Consider the following 17,622-nt stretch of genomic DNA (forward strand, 5'->3'; position numbering starts at 1 on the left):
TAACAATAATTTTTAAGTAGCTTTTAATAATTTTTCCATTCTCCTTTTGGTTACATCAGCTCCATTTAAGTATTTTCAATGGATTTAAGCAGTGACTTTCCTTCTATCCAAATACTTCTTGACTTAAAAACAGTATGTATGGTTCTTAGTTCTTGATCAGTGAGTATTTGCTGGCTGACTGATTAAGCAAGTTAAGCAGTACCTATTGTAAAAAGAGCTAGGAAAAATAATTACCTCTTTGCTCTTAATAAAGTTAAAATTAGTAAGTTTAAGTGAGTGGACAATTCTGATAGCCATCCTAGCATTGATTACTAGCTTACAAATCTTAAGGTAAATTCTTCTCATTTACCTAATGTTCAGTTTCCATCAGTTTTAATATACGCCAGTGTAAATACCATTACTGACTGTTTTGTATGAAATTCAATGTTCTACAAATCCCATAGGGTTGTGGGATAGAACCAGGAGCCTCCATCTTTTATAGGAACTTCAGTGGTACTCTGGAGAACCGAGGCAGTTTTGCTTAGGTTAAGCAGGATTTACTTTCATTTGTAAGAGAACCCTCTTGCAGCAGGCTTATTCAGTTCTCCTAAAAATGGTGGCATTCTTTTAAACTACTCTTTTAGAAGCAGCAGTTACATAAAGGGAAGATTGGATTAAACCTAAAAATGTGGACCCCAGTTAACTATATTATTCTGCATATGATTTTACATGTGTGTGTATATATATATATGTAAACATATATATTTATATAATAAATATAATACATAAATAATATTTATATTATATATAAATATATTTATATATATAAAAGATGAGGGTATTCTTCACATTTCCAAACATATATAAATAAAAATTATATATATAAATAATATATATTTATATATATAATATATATATATTTTTTTTATTTGAGAGAGAGAGAATGAGAAAGAGAGCACATGAGAGGGGGGAGGGTCTGAGGGAGAAGCAGACTCCCCGCCGAGCAGGGAGCCCGATGCGGGACTCGATCCCGGGACTCCAGGATCATGACCTGAGCCGAAGGCAGTTGCCCAACCAAATGAGCCACCCAGGCGCCCATAAAATATATATTTTTATATATATATATAAAAGATTAGGGTATTCACATTTCCAGAAAAATCCAATTTTAAAAAGTGTGGTCTTACCAAACCCCTAAAAATAGCCATTTGAGAGTAAACTAGTAGAGCATTACATCATCTCAGTGAAGCTGTAGGTTTCATTACATGCACCAGCAAATCTACATGGCTAGCTTCTGCATTCCACTTTTACAGAACTTATATTATACCTGTTATACCAAATAGCATTTTAACCACTGACGTATAAAATCCCTAGTAAGATAAAGCAAAGACAAAAGCATTTATCTTATAAGAAACAAGATATACCACCACTTAGAGTCTTCAAACATTATTGCACTTTAACTTTCATAATTTGACAGTGCATTCATGGAACATTCTGTAGACAACTAATTTTAACAGACAAGGAACACTTTTAATTTTACAAACATTACTTACATTAGCAGTAATGGTGGAGCTAGAGAGTATTACATCTTCTCCATGCTGCACACCAAGAACCACCAGTAGTGTGGTGAAACTTATGACCCTTTCCAAGGCCACATTCTTATAGCCTGCAGATGTCAGTTCTTGTATCTTCCTGTGCTTGTGGACTGGTTTGGCGATCCACTGGGTGTCAGGATTTCTTTTGCTAGCTTTATGGAATGGATCAGTGAGGATAACCGAAAGAATTTGTACGTGGAATCTTCGCCAACCCAGTAAGAATTTTCAGGACTTTCGGAGCTCCACGGTGGTGTCCATCTTGCTCCTCTGCAACAGACTGAAGGCTTTGGGCAAACTTTAGCCGGTTAACATCATGGTGAACAAGCTTGCCATAGGTTGCACCCTTAGGAACTGGGCATTTGTGGTCACCACGTTGCACATGAATCCTATATATGACATAACTTTGCTTGGCCTTGTACCCTAGTCTGTGTGCTTTATTGGACCAGGTTGGGCAGGGTCCCTATGGAGCATAGAGAGCTGGGGGTACTGCCAGCAGCGCCCCCTGAGAAGAAAGTGCATTACAGCCGACTGCTACTTCCTCCGTAGCTAGCTCCTGGATGGACTGGTAAGCGCCCACCTTGGCTTAGCTTTGAGCAGATGGCTGCCACCAGACAGAAAGGAAAGAGCCTTTCTTCCCTTTACGGGGTATTTTCTACAGTCTCCTACATAACCACAACACGGCTCTTAAAAATAGAAAATGAAAAATGAAAAAAAAAGAAAATTAAAAACGACACATTCTTACCATATAATACTTAGACCTTTTTCAGGTTTCAGGTACTATCCCAGTAATGTTCTAAAGTATAGCAGAAGGATCTCATTCAGAATCAGGTGTTGCATTTAGTTGCTGTTATCTCTTTAGTTTCCTTTAATATGAAGCAGTCTGTCTCTCTTTACATTTCTTATCTTGGGGCGCCTTGATGGCCCAGTTGGTTAAGAGTCTGCCTTTGGCTCAGGTCATGATCCCAGGACCCTGGGATGGAGCCCCACATTGGGCTACCTGCTTGGCGGGGAGCCTGCTTCTCCCTCTCCCTCTGCCTGCTGCTCTTGTGCTCTCTCTTTCTCTTTCTGCTTGTGCTCTCTCTCTCTTTCTCTCTCTGTCAAATCAGTCTATCTTTAAAAAAATAAATAAATTTCCTAATCTTCCCACTTTAAAAGATTATAGGGCAGTTATTTTATTTTCCCTTTCTTAATAAGTGTTTTGTGGAACTGCTGATTATATGAAATCCTTCAACAGAAAAAAAAATATTTTGTGGGTAAGTGCTTTGAACCATGTAGTTATCTTAATCCCCATCAAACCTTCTCTATCATCTTCCTGTGTTTATATCTGTATATCTGTATTGACTCACTATTACCTATTTTATCTGATGGATTATACTGTTACCATCTGTATTAGTTTTCTGTTGCTGCTGTAACAAATCACTACAAATTTGTTGTCTTAAAAACAGCACAAATTTATCATCTTACAGTTTTATAAATTGGAAGTCCAACACGGGTCTGATTGGCCAATATCAAGGACGAAAATCAAATGCTTCAAAGGCAAAAATCAGGACTGCATTCCTTTTTGGAGGCTCTAGGGGAGAATCTGTTTCCTTGCCTTTTCCAGGTCCCAGTGGCTACCCACATTCTTTGGCTTATGGCTCTCCTTCTTCTGTCAAAGCCTGAAATGGTGGGTTGAGTACTTCCTGCAGCTTGTCATTCTGACCTTTGTCCTTAGTCATATCTCTCTCTGACCTTCTGCCTCTGTCTTCCACTTTTAATGAATCTTGTGATCCCATTGGGCCCATCAGATAATCTAGGATAATCTCCCTATATAGGGTTGTTGATTAGCAACCCTTTGCTGTATAACCTAGTATGTTTGAAGGTTCCAGGGATTAGGACATAGACATTTTTTTTTTTTTTTTTTAAAGATTTTTATTTATTTATTTGAGAGAGAGCACAGAGAGAGGGCCAGAGGGAGAAGCAGACTCCCTGCCGAGCAGGGAGCCCGATGCGGGACTCGATCCAGGGACTCCAGGATCATGACCTGAGCCGAAGGCAGTCGCTTAACCAACTGAGCCACCCAGGCGCCCAGGACATAGACATTTTTGAGGGTCATTATTCTGCCTACTACACCATTATCTATTTTGGTGTTCAGATTATCCCAGATTTTGCCAGTGGAAACGGTTTGGAGCTTTTGCCACATCTCCATCATTTTTGGAATACTTCTTGGCATAATCTGATGTTACAGCTCATCTTTAACTTTCCTACACCAGGGTTGGGAACAGCCATTTCTTTAAGAAGCTAAGGAGCTCTGATTCCTTTTACTGGAAAATACTTTGAAGCCATGATCTGGGCTGTAGGTTTGTTTATGTTACTGAAATGTCACCATTCTTGGTCCCTCTCTGTGTATAGACCTACAAACCATTTGTGTATCTATATATATAAATATCTGCCTTCCGTCTGTCTACCTGCCTACATCTAGTAGATACTGAAACTAATTTATACTGATAACTTCCAAACTAATCTAATACTATAGGGTTTTATTCTAGTAGTTGTAACTCCCTTTTATGACATTGAGAAACTCCCATTATCCTTAATGTTTTCTTATTTGTTCAATCCCCTTCTGTGTAACCTATCTTCCATTGCCACCCCTTCCCCACATTTATTTTTTTTATTTTTTATTTTTTTTAAAGATTTTATCCATTTATTTGAGAGAGAGAGAATGAGAGAGAGAGCACATGAGAGGGGGGAGGGTTGGGAGGGTCAGAGGGAGAAGCAGACTCCCTGCCGAGCAGGGAGCCCGATGCGGGACTCGATCCAGGGACTCCAGGATCATGACCTGAGCCGAAGGCAGTCGCTTAACCAACTGAGCCACCCAGGCGCCCTTTTTATTATTTTTTTTAAAGATTTTTTTTTTTTTTAATTTATTTGACATAGAGAGAGGGAACACAAGGAGGTGGGGGGAGTAGGAGAGGGAGAAGCAGGCTTCCAGCTGAGCAGGGAGACCGATGCGGGGCTCCATCCCAGGACGCTGGGATCATGACCTGAGCTGAAGGCAGACGCTTAACCGTCTGAGCCACCCAGGCGCCCCCCCCCTTCCCCACATTTATACCCTCCTCACCACAAGTGAGTTCTGACATCCCATGTTGGCTTTCTTTGTGCATGAACACTTGCTGACCCTCTTCAGGCTTGAGCATCCCATGCAAGGCTGTAGGATGCCCTCCTTACCCTGCTTGAATTGTGACTCCCCACACTGGATCACCCCTCCGCCCCCATGCGCCAGGATTCCCTCCTTATACTGCTTAGCTTCTGTCATCCTGTGATAAGCTGCTTTTCCCTAGGGTCTTTGTTCATGTTCAGACTCTGAGACCTTATGCTGAATTGCTTCTCCATGGAGACCCCTCATCAACCTCATTGGGTTTTGACACCTTCAGGCCAGAATACCACTCAGTGTGGACATTCTTCTTCATCGTGTTTGGGCTCTGGCACATCATCCCTGTTCATCTCTCTGCAGAGAGGCTCTCTTCAAGGGCTGCAAACTCCCCATGCCATGCTGTTTTCTTTACCCTTCTGGGGCTCTAAAACTCTGTTCTGTGCCACCCTCTTGAATGAATGACCATCACGCCCTTCTTGGGCCTCTTGATGTCCCCTACATGGGTCTCCCTTTCTGACATTGTCTCAGGACTGATAGTCTGCCTTCCCTTTCCTGCTTTGTAGACATCCTCATTTCTGCTCTGGCTCTGATTTCTCAGGCCACGCCAAGTCCCCCTGCTATATGGATGTTCTCGTCAGTTTGCTTGGACTCTGATTCTCTATGCCAGGCAGCTCCTCTTCATGTAGGGCTCCAGTATTCTGATACCATGGTTTGGGCTACTATGTTTCCTCCCCATCTAGCTCTGCCACACCTAATGGTTTTAGGACTGAATCATTCAGAAAGGAAAGGGGAGTGGTGAGTTTTTCCTTTTTTAATCTTTGTTAATTTGATAAAGTTCTTGTTTTTTCCATTTTCTTAGCTATTTTATCAATTATACATTACAGATATTTTGTTCTGCATTCATCTTCAGCAGTGTTACTTTGCTACATTATGTCTACCAGTATAGGTACTTTAAGTTAGTCCTGAGGGCCAGTTAGCATGTTATGCCATAATTTTATTGAGGGCTATGGCTTTGTCAGTAATTAGCTTATTTGAATAACTTCAGTATTATTTTGCTGTATTTAGCTGGTCTTGTATTTCTCTGATCTTATTTCACGTATGGTTTTATATTTGTTTATACTTTACAAGTTCTGTCTGCCACTGCACCTGTAAAGACAATTCATGGGATTTCCTTACTGACCATTCTAAGCTTGACTAAAGCAGAATGTTTTATTTAAACTTACACAAAACAGTTTGTGCCTTGCCAGCATTTTCTAAGTGCTATATAGGTCTTTCCCCCTCCCTTTAGTAATATAAACCATCCCATTGTAAGGAAGATTATTTCAGGCAAAGTGTATTTTAAATCAGTTGTATAACAGGCTTTGGGGTTATTGGAAGGTCTAATTACATAGTCTTTGAAACCTTTAAGACCAATGTCACTCTTTTTTTTTTTTTTTTTTAAGATTTTATTTATTTGACAGAGAGAGACACGGGCGAGAGAGGGAACACAAGCAAGGGGAGTGGGAGAGGGAGAAGCAGGCTCCTGGCTGAGCGGGGAGCTCGATGCGGGGCTCGATCCCAGGCCCCTGGGATCATGACCTGAGCCGAAGGCAGACGCTTAATGACTGAGCCACCCAGGCGCCCCAAGACCAATGTCACTCTTAACAGTTGTAGTTTTTATAAGTGGTTTCAGTGGTACTAGTATATCTCCTACCTCCTGCCCCCATTTAGAATGCAGTTGTCAACTTTAACAGGTATAGTAATTATTGAGTTGTCATCCTTTGCTTGGAAGTCTTCGTTGCCACAGAAATACAGAGGTTTCTAGTTAACAAATCTGAGGTGAAGTTTATATTTGTATATTTAATGTGTAAAAACATCAAGCATTTCCTTCTTAAAATTATGAGACCCTTGCTGCACTATAGAGGTTGATTTTGCTTTTTCTCTCTAATATTTCTCATTCAAGAAATACCCAATTTTCTTTTTTTGGCAAGAGTTTAGAAATCACTTTAAACTCCATCTGTAAATGACCATTTTGAATGCACATGAGAAGCAGACTACCACTCCTCCCAATTTCTTCTAATGCTAGTTCTCATACTAACATAGCCTGTCCAGTTTGGGGAACATTCCATTGTTGTTGTTTTTTTTTATTATGTTAATCACCATACATTACATCATCAGTTTTTGATGTAGTGTTCCATGATTCATTGTTTGTGTATAACACCCAGTGCTCCATTCAGTACGTGCTCTCTTTAATACCCATCCCCAGGCTAACCCTTCCCCCTCCCCTTCCCCTCTACAACCCTCAGTTTGTTTCTCAGAATCCATAGTCTCTCATGGTTCGTCTCCCCGTTAGATTTTCCCCCCTTCATTCTTCCCCTCCTGCTATTTTCTTCTTCTTTTTTTTTTTTTTTAACATATAATGTATTATTTGTTTCAGAGGTACAGGTCTGTGATTCATCAGTCTTAGACAATTCACAGCACTCACCATAGCACATACCCTCCCCAGTATCTATCATCCCCCCACCCCCCACCACTCCAGCAACCCTCAGTTTCTTGAGATTAAGAATTTCTCATATCAGTGAGGTCATACGATACTTGTCTTTCTCTGATTGACTTATTTCACTCAGCACAATACCCTCCAGTTCCGTCATTGCAAATGGCAAGATTTTATTCTTTTGATGGCTGCATAATATTCCATTGTATATATATACCATGTCTTCTTTATCCATTCATCTTGATGGACATCTTGGCTCTTTCCACAGTTTGGCTCTTGTGGACATTGCTGCTATAAACATCGGGGTGCACATACCCCTTTGGATCACTACATTTGTATCTTTGGGGTAAATACCCAGTAGTGCAATTGCTGGGTTGTGTGGTAGCTTTATTTTTAACTTTTTGAGGAACCTCCATACTGTTTTCCAGAGTGGCTGCAGCAGCTTGCATTCCCACCAACAGTGTAGGAGGGGGAACATTCCATTGTTAAGGAATGTAATATGATTACTAGAATTACTGTGAAATAACATTTAGTTACAAAATATGTAAACTAATAAAAGACCCTATATAAATCTACCAATAAAGAATAAGCTTAAGTCTCTTCTGTCTGCTTCAGAATCTTCACTATTGAAACAGTAGTTATATTGAAATAAGCCTAAATTCTAATTGTTTACGCATCTTGGACATGAACATGGAATGATCTGATCAGAGTTCTTATTTTACCGATTTCTATACTAGCTATATAGAAAATACTGTGTGAAACTTCATTGAGATATGTTTTAAGTGACTAGTTGTTTTAAAAAAAAAGCTGTGAGAAATACGGAAAACTGATATTATATAACTTCCTTATTAGTATACTTAACTAGAAACTTCTCTTTTTTTTTTTTTTTAAAGATTTTATTTATTTATTTGACAGAGAGACACAGCGAGAGAAAGAGCACAAGCAGGGGGAGTGGGAGAGGGAGAAGCAGGCTTCCCGCTGAGCAGGGAGCCCGATGCGGGGCTCGATCCCAGGACCCTGGGATCATGACCTGAGCCGAAGGCAGATGCTTAATGACTCAGCCACCCAGGTGCCCCTAGAAACTTCTCTTATACTGACTTTAAGTCATTTATAATTGGGTCAAAGTATAAAATTAGTATAATGCCACTATAGTTAGTGTTGCTGAAAACAGCCTTCATTTCACATTTCTCTAGTTGTTAAAATTCTGCTCTAAATCTGAATTAATCAAAGTTTTTACCATATTTAGGAAAATGCCTATGTTAATCTTCATAAATATGATTTATTGCAATGTTCATATCATTTCAGTCAGTGACCAATAACCGACAAATCAATAAATCCAATAAAGGCTATTCTCATTTAGCAATTCTGCTTACTCCAGTTCAGTAAAATGTAGTCTGGGCAATCAAGCTGATGTCATGTTTTAAAATATTTCAGTTATAACCAAACTGAGAGAGAGTGTTGTTTTGGAACCTATGGCATTAACATTTTTTTCTAATTCATATTTAGATGGACATCATTTAATGTTATGTCTTAGTTTTAGTTCATGTAGAGTAAGATTAGGGAAACTTATAAATGAAAACCTTTATAAAATGTTAGTTGAGTACTGTTTGTGAAAATTTAGGGGTAAAAGTTTCATATGACATCATAATCATCTACATTCAGTAAAATGTACTTTGGACAGACACAAGCTTAGTATTTCTTTTTGCTTTATCTAAATAACCAGTGATTAAACATTTTAATCTAGTTATTATGGTTTTAAAAATAACTTAAAGGCTAGATTTTACAAAGTATATTTTTTGTTGTTAATTATTAGAAATATTTTTGTAAACAGGCGATTTGTTTACATGTTTGATGTATAAAGTACAAAGATTCATCTGCCCCATCTTTAGGGACTGCCACTTTAATACAAGCTAATAAGAAACTCTTTTAAGTTTACTTGCTAGGCTTTGTTACTCCCTTCTGTAAGAACAGCTGATGCAAGGTGGGGAGAGTTAAAATGTCTTGAAACCAGCTGTCAAAGCATAACTTCTCAGAGGTAATCTGTTAAGGGGTCAAGCCCATACATACGGACACTTCTAGTATCCTGTCTGTCACCTGGTTACTTTCTGCAACTGGTTAATTCCAAAGTGGTACTTTTCTGTAGTGGCAGATTACTAGGGAAGTTATTTCCATACATTGTCGATATATATTTATGGCATACTATTTGAGCTGGGGTTTGGGGGAAAAAGGAATCAAAGGTGGGAATCCCCACCTTCCAGAAAATAAGATATATGCCGGACATGAAAAATTGAGATAAACTTTTATTTAAATAAGTAGGTTAGGCTGTTCTAATGGGAATATACTGACTTGGAATAATTGAGACAGATTTACTAAAATTCCACTTAGAAAAATTGGTAAAGATTTTTCTGTATCCCAGTTTAAAAAAAATCTTAGCTGCAAAATTTAAATTGTAAGCCTATTGTAAAGGAGTTGTGTAATTTTTTTACTCACTTATGTCCTTTAATCCCCACAATAATCCAGTAACATTGACATTGTTATTCCTATTTTAGAGATGAGGAAACTGAGACTGATAGAAGTTAAATAACTTATCCATAGCTTCATAGCTACTGAAGCTTGTCTGGTTGAAACTTGGATCTAAATCTTAACTCTTAACCATATGGTTTGCTATACTGTTTCCTCTACATTGATTATGACCTTTATTGCACCATGCAATCAGCATTTGCTGTTTTAGTCTGGAATCTGGTCATCTTATTTATAAAGGGAGTGGATTCTCTGATTTTAACATCAGACATTCTTTAACTGTAGAGTCTCTCTTAAATCCTTTTTTTTTTTTTAAAGATTTTATTTATTCATAAGAGACAGAGAGAGAGGCAGAGGAGAAGCAGGCTCCCCGCTGAGCAGGGAGCCCGATGCGGGACTCGATCCCAGGATCCTGGGATCATGACCTGAGCCGAAGGCAGACGCTCAACCGTCTGAGCCACCCAGGCGCCCCTCTCTTAAATCCTTTAAATGATAACTAGAAGAAAAGAGTGATCAGTTTTTAAAAAGACTCAGCATTTCATTTTGGCTGATTTTATTAAAATGAAACTGCAAAAAATATTTGGAGAGCCTTGGCTATTAAAAGATTGAACAGGGGTTGGGGCATCTGGGTGGCTCAGTCGGGTAGGCATCGTGATCCTAGGGTCCTGGGATTAAGCCCTGCGTTGGGCTCCCTGCTCAGCAGGGAGCCTGCTTCTCCCTCTCCTCCCCGCTCATGCTCTCTCTTGCTGTCTCTCTCTCTCTCTCAAATGAATAAATAAAATCTTAAAAAAAAAAAAAGATTGAACAGGGATGCCTGAGTGGCTCAGTTGCTTAAGTGTCTGACTCTTGGTTTCGGTTCAGGTCATGATCAGGGTGGAGGGATCAAACCCTGCGCTGAATCGGCTTGAGATTCTTTCCCCCTTCCTCCCCCTCCCCCTGTGCTCCTCTCCCTGCTCCCAGGTGCGCGCGCTCTCTCTCTCTCTCAAATAAATAAATAAAATCTTAAAAAAAAAAAAAGGTTGAACAGAAAAATGCCCGGTAAATTGCAAGGTAATAATTTCCCCACCCCAGTGGTTAATGTTAACTTTCAGCAACCTTTCTTTTGGATAGCATACAATCAGCATAAAGAGTACTTTCTTACTTTTAATTTTTAGCTGTCTTTTAAAATAAGCATTAATCATTATATGTATTTGGGGTGAATCTTTTTTTAATTGAGGGCATTTAAAAAAAGCAGAAGGGAGAGATACATGTATATATATATTGTGTATATATATATGTTTGATTCTAATTGTGTTTTTAAATGCTCATTGGCTTCCAAAAATGATTTAAGCTGATTGGTTAATGAATGATGCTTCCTTTTTCAATTTTCTGAGTTTTAAAAATCTTCTAAATTAGAAATATAATTTTAAAAAAGTGGTTGTTTTTGTCTGAGAAATCAGATGTAGAGTCTTATTTTGTTTGACCAGCACTGTCAATTTTTTAAAGCAATGATATTTGTTCCAAATTAGTTTCTTTCAAAGTTAAACATTATTAACTTTTATATAATGTGGAATTGTGTTCTTGTACACACACCCAAACTGATGTCATTATTTTTGCTTTATAGGACCCATCTAGAACAGTTTCAGGCAGATATAAAAGGTAAGACTCCCTAAGTTTTAACTTACAACACATTACAAACATGACTGTAATATCTGTCTGACCATGGCCTAACTAATTAGAACTGTTTCAAGCAGCTTATTGAAAAATAAGAAACCTTAATATTGTGCTGTTAAGAAGAAATTACATTGTAGGTGGGAGTATAGTAATGCCTCTCTGATCATGACTGATTCTGACATACCCTGCTGTCTTTGAAAACTGTGCATACCATGAATTTGTATGGAACTGATGAAATTAGCAAAATAGAAACTTAGAATCATTTTCTCTTATGTATTTGAACATTGAAAATAAAAGTATACTACTTTTATTAGTCAACTTGGGCTGCCATAACAAAACACCATAGAAAAGGATGGCTTAAACAGAAATTACTTTTCTCACAGTTCTGGAGGCTGGAAGTCAGAGATCAGAGAGCCACCAAGATCAGGTTCTGGTGAAGGCCACCTTCAGGGTTGCAGACTAACAACTTGCTCTGTCCTTACTGTGGCATGGAAGAGGCCAAAGAACTCTCTCAGATTGCTTTTATCAGAGCACTAATTCCATCCATGAGGACTCTACGTTTGTGACCTAAGCACCTCTGAAAGACCTCTGAAAGGCTCCACCTCCTAATACTACTACATTGAACATGAGGATTTCAACATATGAATTTTGGGAGGATGCAGAGCATTCAGACCATACCAAGTCTTCTACGCTATGAGTAATGCTTTTACCAGAAAACGTGTTTGAGAGTATGTATATACGTGCATAAGAAGAAAATCAAAATTAGATATGAGAAGTTGTTTAATGGAGATGCTTGGGCTATCAGCTTTCTTTTTCCCTGGTGACATCATAAAGGTTACAGACGATGTGGTCATGCATGTGCTAATAATCATAGAATAATGGTAAACCTTATCAAGTGCTTATAATGTCCAAGGTGCTTTACATAGAGCAATCTCATTCAATTCTCGCCGTTATCTTAAAAGGTAGGTACAATAGGTACAATGTTTACTTTCATTTTGTAGATGAGAGAAGTGGGGTTCAAGAGGTAGAATAATTTCACTAGGGAACAAGGCTAGTTAGTCATTAGTAGAGTCAAGATTTGAACTCAGACAGCCTGACTCCAGAATACACATGCTTGCACCATCTACCTAAATTTATTGGTTAAGTTTATAGTACATTGGTTAAAATAAAGTTTTTTTAAAAAGGCAAGACAGGTTATTAGATGTGTGCTTGTAGATACCCTACTCAATGTGGTATCTAAATAAAACTGTCATACACTTAAAAAAAAGAAAAAAGGCAAGACATGACTTGCAAAGGGCAGGATTAACCTGGGTATATAATTTAGCATACCTATAAAGCCTTTGATTTCCTCTATTTGTATGTTAAAGTTTGAAGTGTTTGGTTGAAAGTTTTGATTATTATATTCCATCTAAAATAAAACATTGATTAAGAGGAGCTCTAATTTTAATACTATTACATATAAATCTCAATTTTTAGTTTTTACTATGGGCCATAATACCTACTACAAATAGAAAAAGGTAAGAAGGCCAAAATAATCAACAATTGGGTAAGAAAGCGAAACTGTCTCAGGTGAACTTTGTATGTTTGCTACTGCTTCTGTTTTAATTTTCATTTCTGACTAATTTTGATTTAGGTATAATGAAACCTGTGATTCTTTTAAGTGTCTAACAGTTATACATTGCTTAATAATTTTTACTTAACATGAATAGCTTAAACTGGAAAGAATCTCTTTTCTTTTGCCAGAAATTATTACCAGTCAAATAGCTTTGATTTGGCTTATTTCCATGCCACATTCACAAACCAAAAACATTTTTATCATTAGTTTTTGGTTTGGGGATAAAGATAAATTTCAGTGACTTAATAAATGTATAAATATTTACTTATTAAATAGTAAACCTTGAGTTATAATTGACACTTTTCAGATTAGTGTTCTTTAAGTAGAATCAACAGGGAATAATTTTCTTATAAATACTCATCAAAAACTTCATTTACATTTCATTGTGTTAAATAAGGAAGAAGATTGGTTTTCCGTCATGTATGTTTCTCTTTTTAAGCTTTTCAGACCATTGTTTTGCTTGGGACCTGTTCCTATACTGGTACTTTTTTAATTTTCATGACCTAGAGCATGTTTTGTTAATTTTCAGCTTTCAAAGATTTAGCCCTATTTAATACTGTTACAAAATAAACATTTTTTAAAGCTTCTAGTCATTGTTCACTGACTTACAGCAACTCATAGTTTGAATACTGTTTAAAAAGAAGAAAAATAACTAAAAAAATTAAAATTCTGTTAAAAAAACAGAATCTAATTTGAAATTATCAATTCCTTATCGAGAGGAATTTGTTAAATTGTACATCAGCAGTTCATTACTTTCATTAATCTGTCAGCACGTTGTAGCAATGACTAGAGAATGGATGTTGTTGATGAGGGTGTCTGCCGACTTTTGGGCATTTAAAAGGAAGACTGCCTAAAGAATAGAAATTTGGTCTCATATGTTAGAAAATGTTTCCAATGTACCAAATAACTTTATGATATACTGTACACAGCTAGACAAACTCTTAAAAAGTCAATTGGAGGATACAAAACCCACAAAACTAGTTGTATGTGTGCTGTTATAAATTATGAGTTAAATATTTAATTTTTTCTTACAAATATCAAGAATGTACTTTTTGAGCATTGAGTCTGTTAAACACTCTACTTAGACTGTATTTAATCGAATCAACTCTTGTTTATCTAGAGCATCTCTTAGATATTGACTAATTTCCTTTTTAAAACATATTTAAAGGCACCTGGGTGGCTCAGTCGGTTAAGTGACTGTCTTCGGCTCAGGTCATGATCCCGGAGTCCCAGGATCAAGCCCCACATTGGGCTCCCTGCTCAGAGGGGTGTCTGCTTCTCCTCTCCCCCTCCCCCTGCTTGTGCTCTCTCTCTCAAATAAATAAAATCTTAAAAAAAAAATATTTAGAGACTATTTGGAGGTGGGAATTAATGAAATTCTTGCAACTCAAGATTTAGGAAAGATGAATCCGTATCATCTATTTGTAGGTGGTTTTGTTTTTTTCAATGTGTGATTTTCTTAATATGCTTACTGGTTAAGTTTATAGTACATTGGTTAAAATAAAGTTTTTTTAAAAAGGCAAGACAGGTTATTAGATGGGTGCTTGTAGATACCCTACTCAATGTGGTATCTAAATAAAACTGTCATACACTTAAAAAAAAAGGCAAGACGTGACTTGCAAAGGGCAGGATTAACCTGGGTATATAATTTACCATTTTTATTTTTGTATGTAATTAAGCCATCAGAATGACTCTGATTAAAAAATATGGGAAGCAAGTTAAGACAAATAGTAAGTTTTTTCATTCTCACATAGTAATTAACTGGTCCCTTTGTTTTCACAAATATATTTAATGCAGTATTAATTATTTTATTAAGTAATTATGGAGTCAGAAGTGCTTCTAAGTCCTCTCCCCCAACAATAATCCCATCAGGCAGCAGGACAGGTATCTTCTTTCCAAAGTGAGGAAAAAGGCTTTAGTTCAGTGAACCCTTTGTTATACCACATTCTCTCTGAGCAGAAATTAGTTAAGTTACAAGAGAGGAAATATTACAAGGTTTTCATTTTATTTTTTGTTTTAAAGATTTATTTGAGAGAGAGAGAGAGAGAGGGTGTGTGCTGCCAATGAGTGGGGGAGAGGGGCAGAGGGAGAGGGAGAGAAGCAGACTCCCCACTGAACTTGTCAAGGGGCTTGATCTCAAGGTCAGTTAGATCATAATCTTGACAGGAGCTGGAGCTGAAATTAAGAATCTGAAGCTTAACTGACTGAGCCACCCAGGCACTACAAGGTTTTGCTTTTATAAAGAGCATGGACATATCAGAATATGAATGTTAGAAAGAATAAACATTATCTTAGCTAAAACATAGGTGCAAAATCCTATTTCAAATCTGTAGTGTTTCGTGTTATTATTGTACTTCTTTCTATAACTATAATGTGTGTACCTTCATCAGGACTTTTCTTCCCTTATAATTTTTTGCAGTTACTAAAAATGATCAGGGTAGAATTTTTATACAATTTAAAAATTGTTTTCTTTTTTTTAAAGTCAGTCCTCACTATTGAAGATTTGAATTAGAAAAGCCCACTCATAACCCTACCATCCAAGTTAGTCATTATTAACATTATTTTTATTTTTTACTTCCACTTTATTTTTTAGGCTTTTTTATTTGTATGACGGTGAGCATGATGGATGAATGATTTTGCATTCTGGTTTGCTCCTTAGTTAATGTAACATGGGTGTCTTCAACTTTTAAGTTTTAAAGAGAATGGCTGATATCAACAGAGCAGTCTCTTCCTCCCTTTCAATGAAGTACAGCATAAATATAACAGAGACACTCATTATAACTGCTTTGGGGACCCATAATTTCTTTATTTTTTATTTATTTAAGTAATTTCTACACCCAACATGGGCCTGAGATCAAGAGTTGTATGTTATTCTGACTGAGCCAGCCAGGTGCTCCCCAATTCTTTATTAGGACAAAACGTGACTACAGTTCTTTTCCTTAAGAGCCAATATTCTCTTCCGGTTCTGCTATAATACATGTTTTTGGAAACTCAAATTTGTCCCAATGGATATATTAGGGAACAGTTTGACCATAACACAAATTTTGTGTTTGCTTATACACAATTTTGTTCATCAGAAACACTAGGTAAGGGGCGCCTGGGTGGCTCAGTCGTTAGGCGTCTGCCTTTGGCTCAGGTCATGATCCCAGGGTCCTGGGATCAAGCCCCACATTGGGCTCCCTGCTCAGTGGGAGGCCTGCTTCTCCCTCTCCCACTGCCTGCTTGTGTTCCCTCTCTCACTGTGTCTCTGTTAAATAAATAAATAAAATCTTAAAAAAAAAAGGAACACTAGGTAAACACAGAAAACTGTACCCAGATCAACTGAACCATGTAGGAAGACACAAACACACACCTCAAACATCTACCAGCTGACTTTAGTGTGTGAGCCGCAGCCATTCATTCACATATGTGGTATCACAACTTCCCATTTGATTTCAGATAACTCTCCTTTTGGAAAAAAAAGAGGGATCACTTTTAAAAGATACTGTATCTTCAGATTATTAATTATTTTTTAAGATTTATTTATTTATTTATTTGACAGAGAGAGCGAGCGAGAGCAGGAAAACCAAACAAAGAAGTTCAAACCTTTAGTTGTCACTTAATTCTTAGGATCTTCCTAGGAAATTACGTAGAACCTATTTAAGTTTAGAAGGTGAATAATTTATGCAGAAAATTTTCATGCAAAGATTTAAGATGTTGCAGCTTTTTTCTAAATGGCACTTTCTTTATAACCATTGTTTTAAAACCAGTAGTTCTTGTTTGATTGCACATGTGTTTTGAGAACCACTGAGTCACAAGAAATTTCTTTGGTTTGCTGTTTAGGGATCAAACCAAAACAATCAGCCAAATTGTTTAAAGGTGAGAATTACAGACTAAAGACCAAATGTATCTTCCAGTAACTGAAGAGAAACCAGGATTCTTGGACTATATGTGTTTTCTAAGGAAATATATTCCTTCTCAAAATGTCTTATTTTTGTATTAATATATTCTGTATTTTACCAAATGCTGTAAGGCAGACAATAGCTATATGTTCTAGCTGTGGTTTTTCTGGTTAATGGATATTACAAATGAATGTGAATATCAAAAAATGATAATTTAAAAGTAATTGAGATACTGGTACATTTTGTGGACCTAATGGTTCCCTTTTGGATCTGTGACTTTTTATCTATGCTGTAAATATTATTAGCTAAGATTTATATAGTATTTATTATGTACCATACACTATTCAAAGTACTTTCCCTATACATTAATTCAGTTAATTCTCCTGGTAGCCTTATGAGGGAGATGTTTTATTATCCCCATTTTATGAACAAACTGAGGCACAGTGAAATTTAATGACTTGTGTGAGATCAGACATATTAATTGGTTGATCTTATCAACATATGTTGCTTTACCTCATGGTAATATTAATTTGTCTAGTATGGGTAGAATGTAGAGTGTTTGATTCAGAGTTTGATTTAGCTTATTTTGACTCCCAAGTAACTGGAAGTTACCAGTAACTGGATTTTTTTTTGTTTAACATAGTTTTTTTTGTTTTAGTTTTTGTTTTGCAAAGTAACTTCTCTTCACGTGGCTTTGGATTTCACAGAGTTTGCTCAGCTATCTTTACTGTCGTTCTGGCTACAGTATGGGAAAATAACTTTTGTTCTTATAATCT

At 37.0% G+C, this 17,622-nt stretch overlaps 1 protein-coding gene and 1 pseudogene across 1 annotated transcript in view; one reads left to right on the forward strand and one right to left on the reverse strand.

Moving 5' to 3' along the window:
* PAWR (pro-apoptotic WT1 regulator) overlaps nucleotides 1-17,622 on the forward strand; it is a 111,949-nt gene that overhangs the window by 70,711 nt on the left and 23,616 nt on the right. The window contains exon 3 of the mRNA XM_021678644.1: nucleotides 11,301-11,335. Within this exon, the coding sequence (XP_021534319.1) occupies nucleotides 11,301-11,335 (35 nt within the window). The remainder of the gene's footprint in view (nucleotides 1-11,300; nucleotides 11,336-17,622) is intronic.
* Nucleotides 1,531-4,866, reverse strand: LOC110570623 (annotated as a pseudogene).

Source organism: Neomonachus schauinslandi, chromosome 5 (genome assembly GCF_002201575.2).
Source record: "Neomonachus schauinslandi chromosome 5, ASM220157v2, whole genome shotgun sequence".
NCBI classification, from domain to species: Eukaryota; Metazoa; Chordata; class Mammalia; order Carnivora; family Phocidae; genus Neomonachus; species Neomonachus schauinslandi.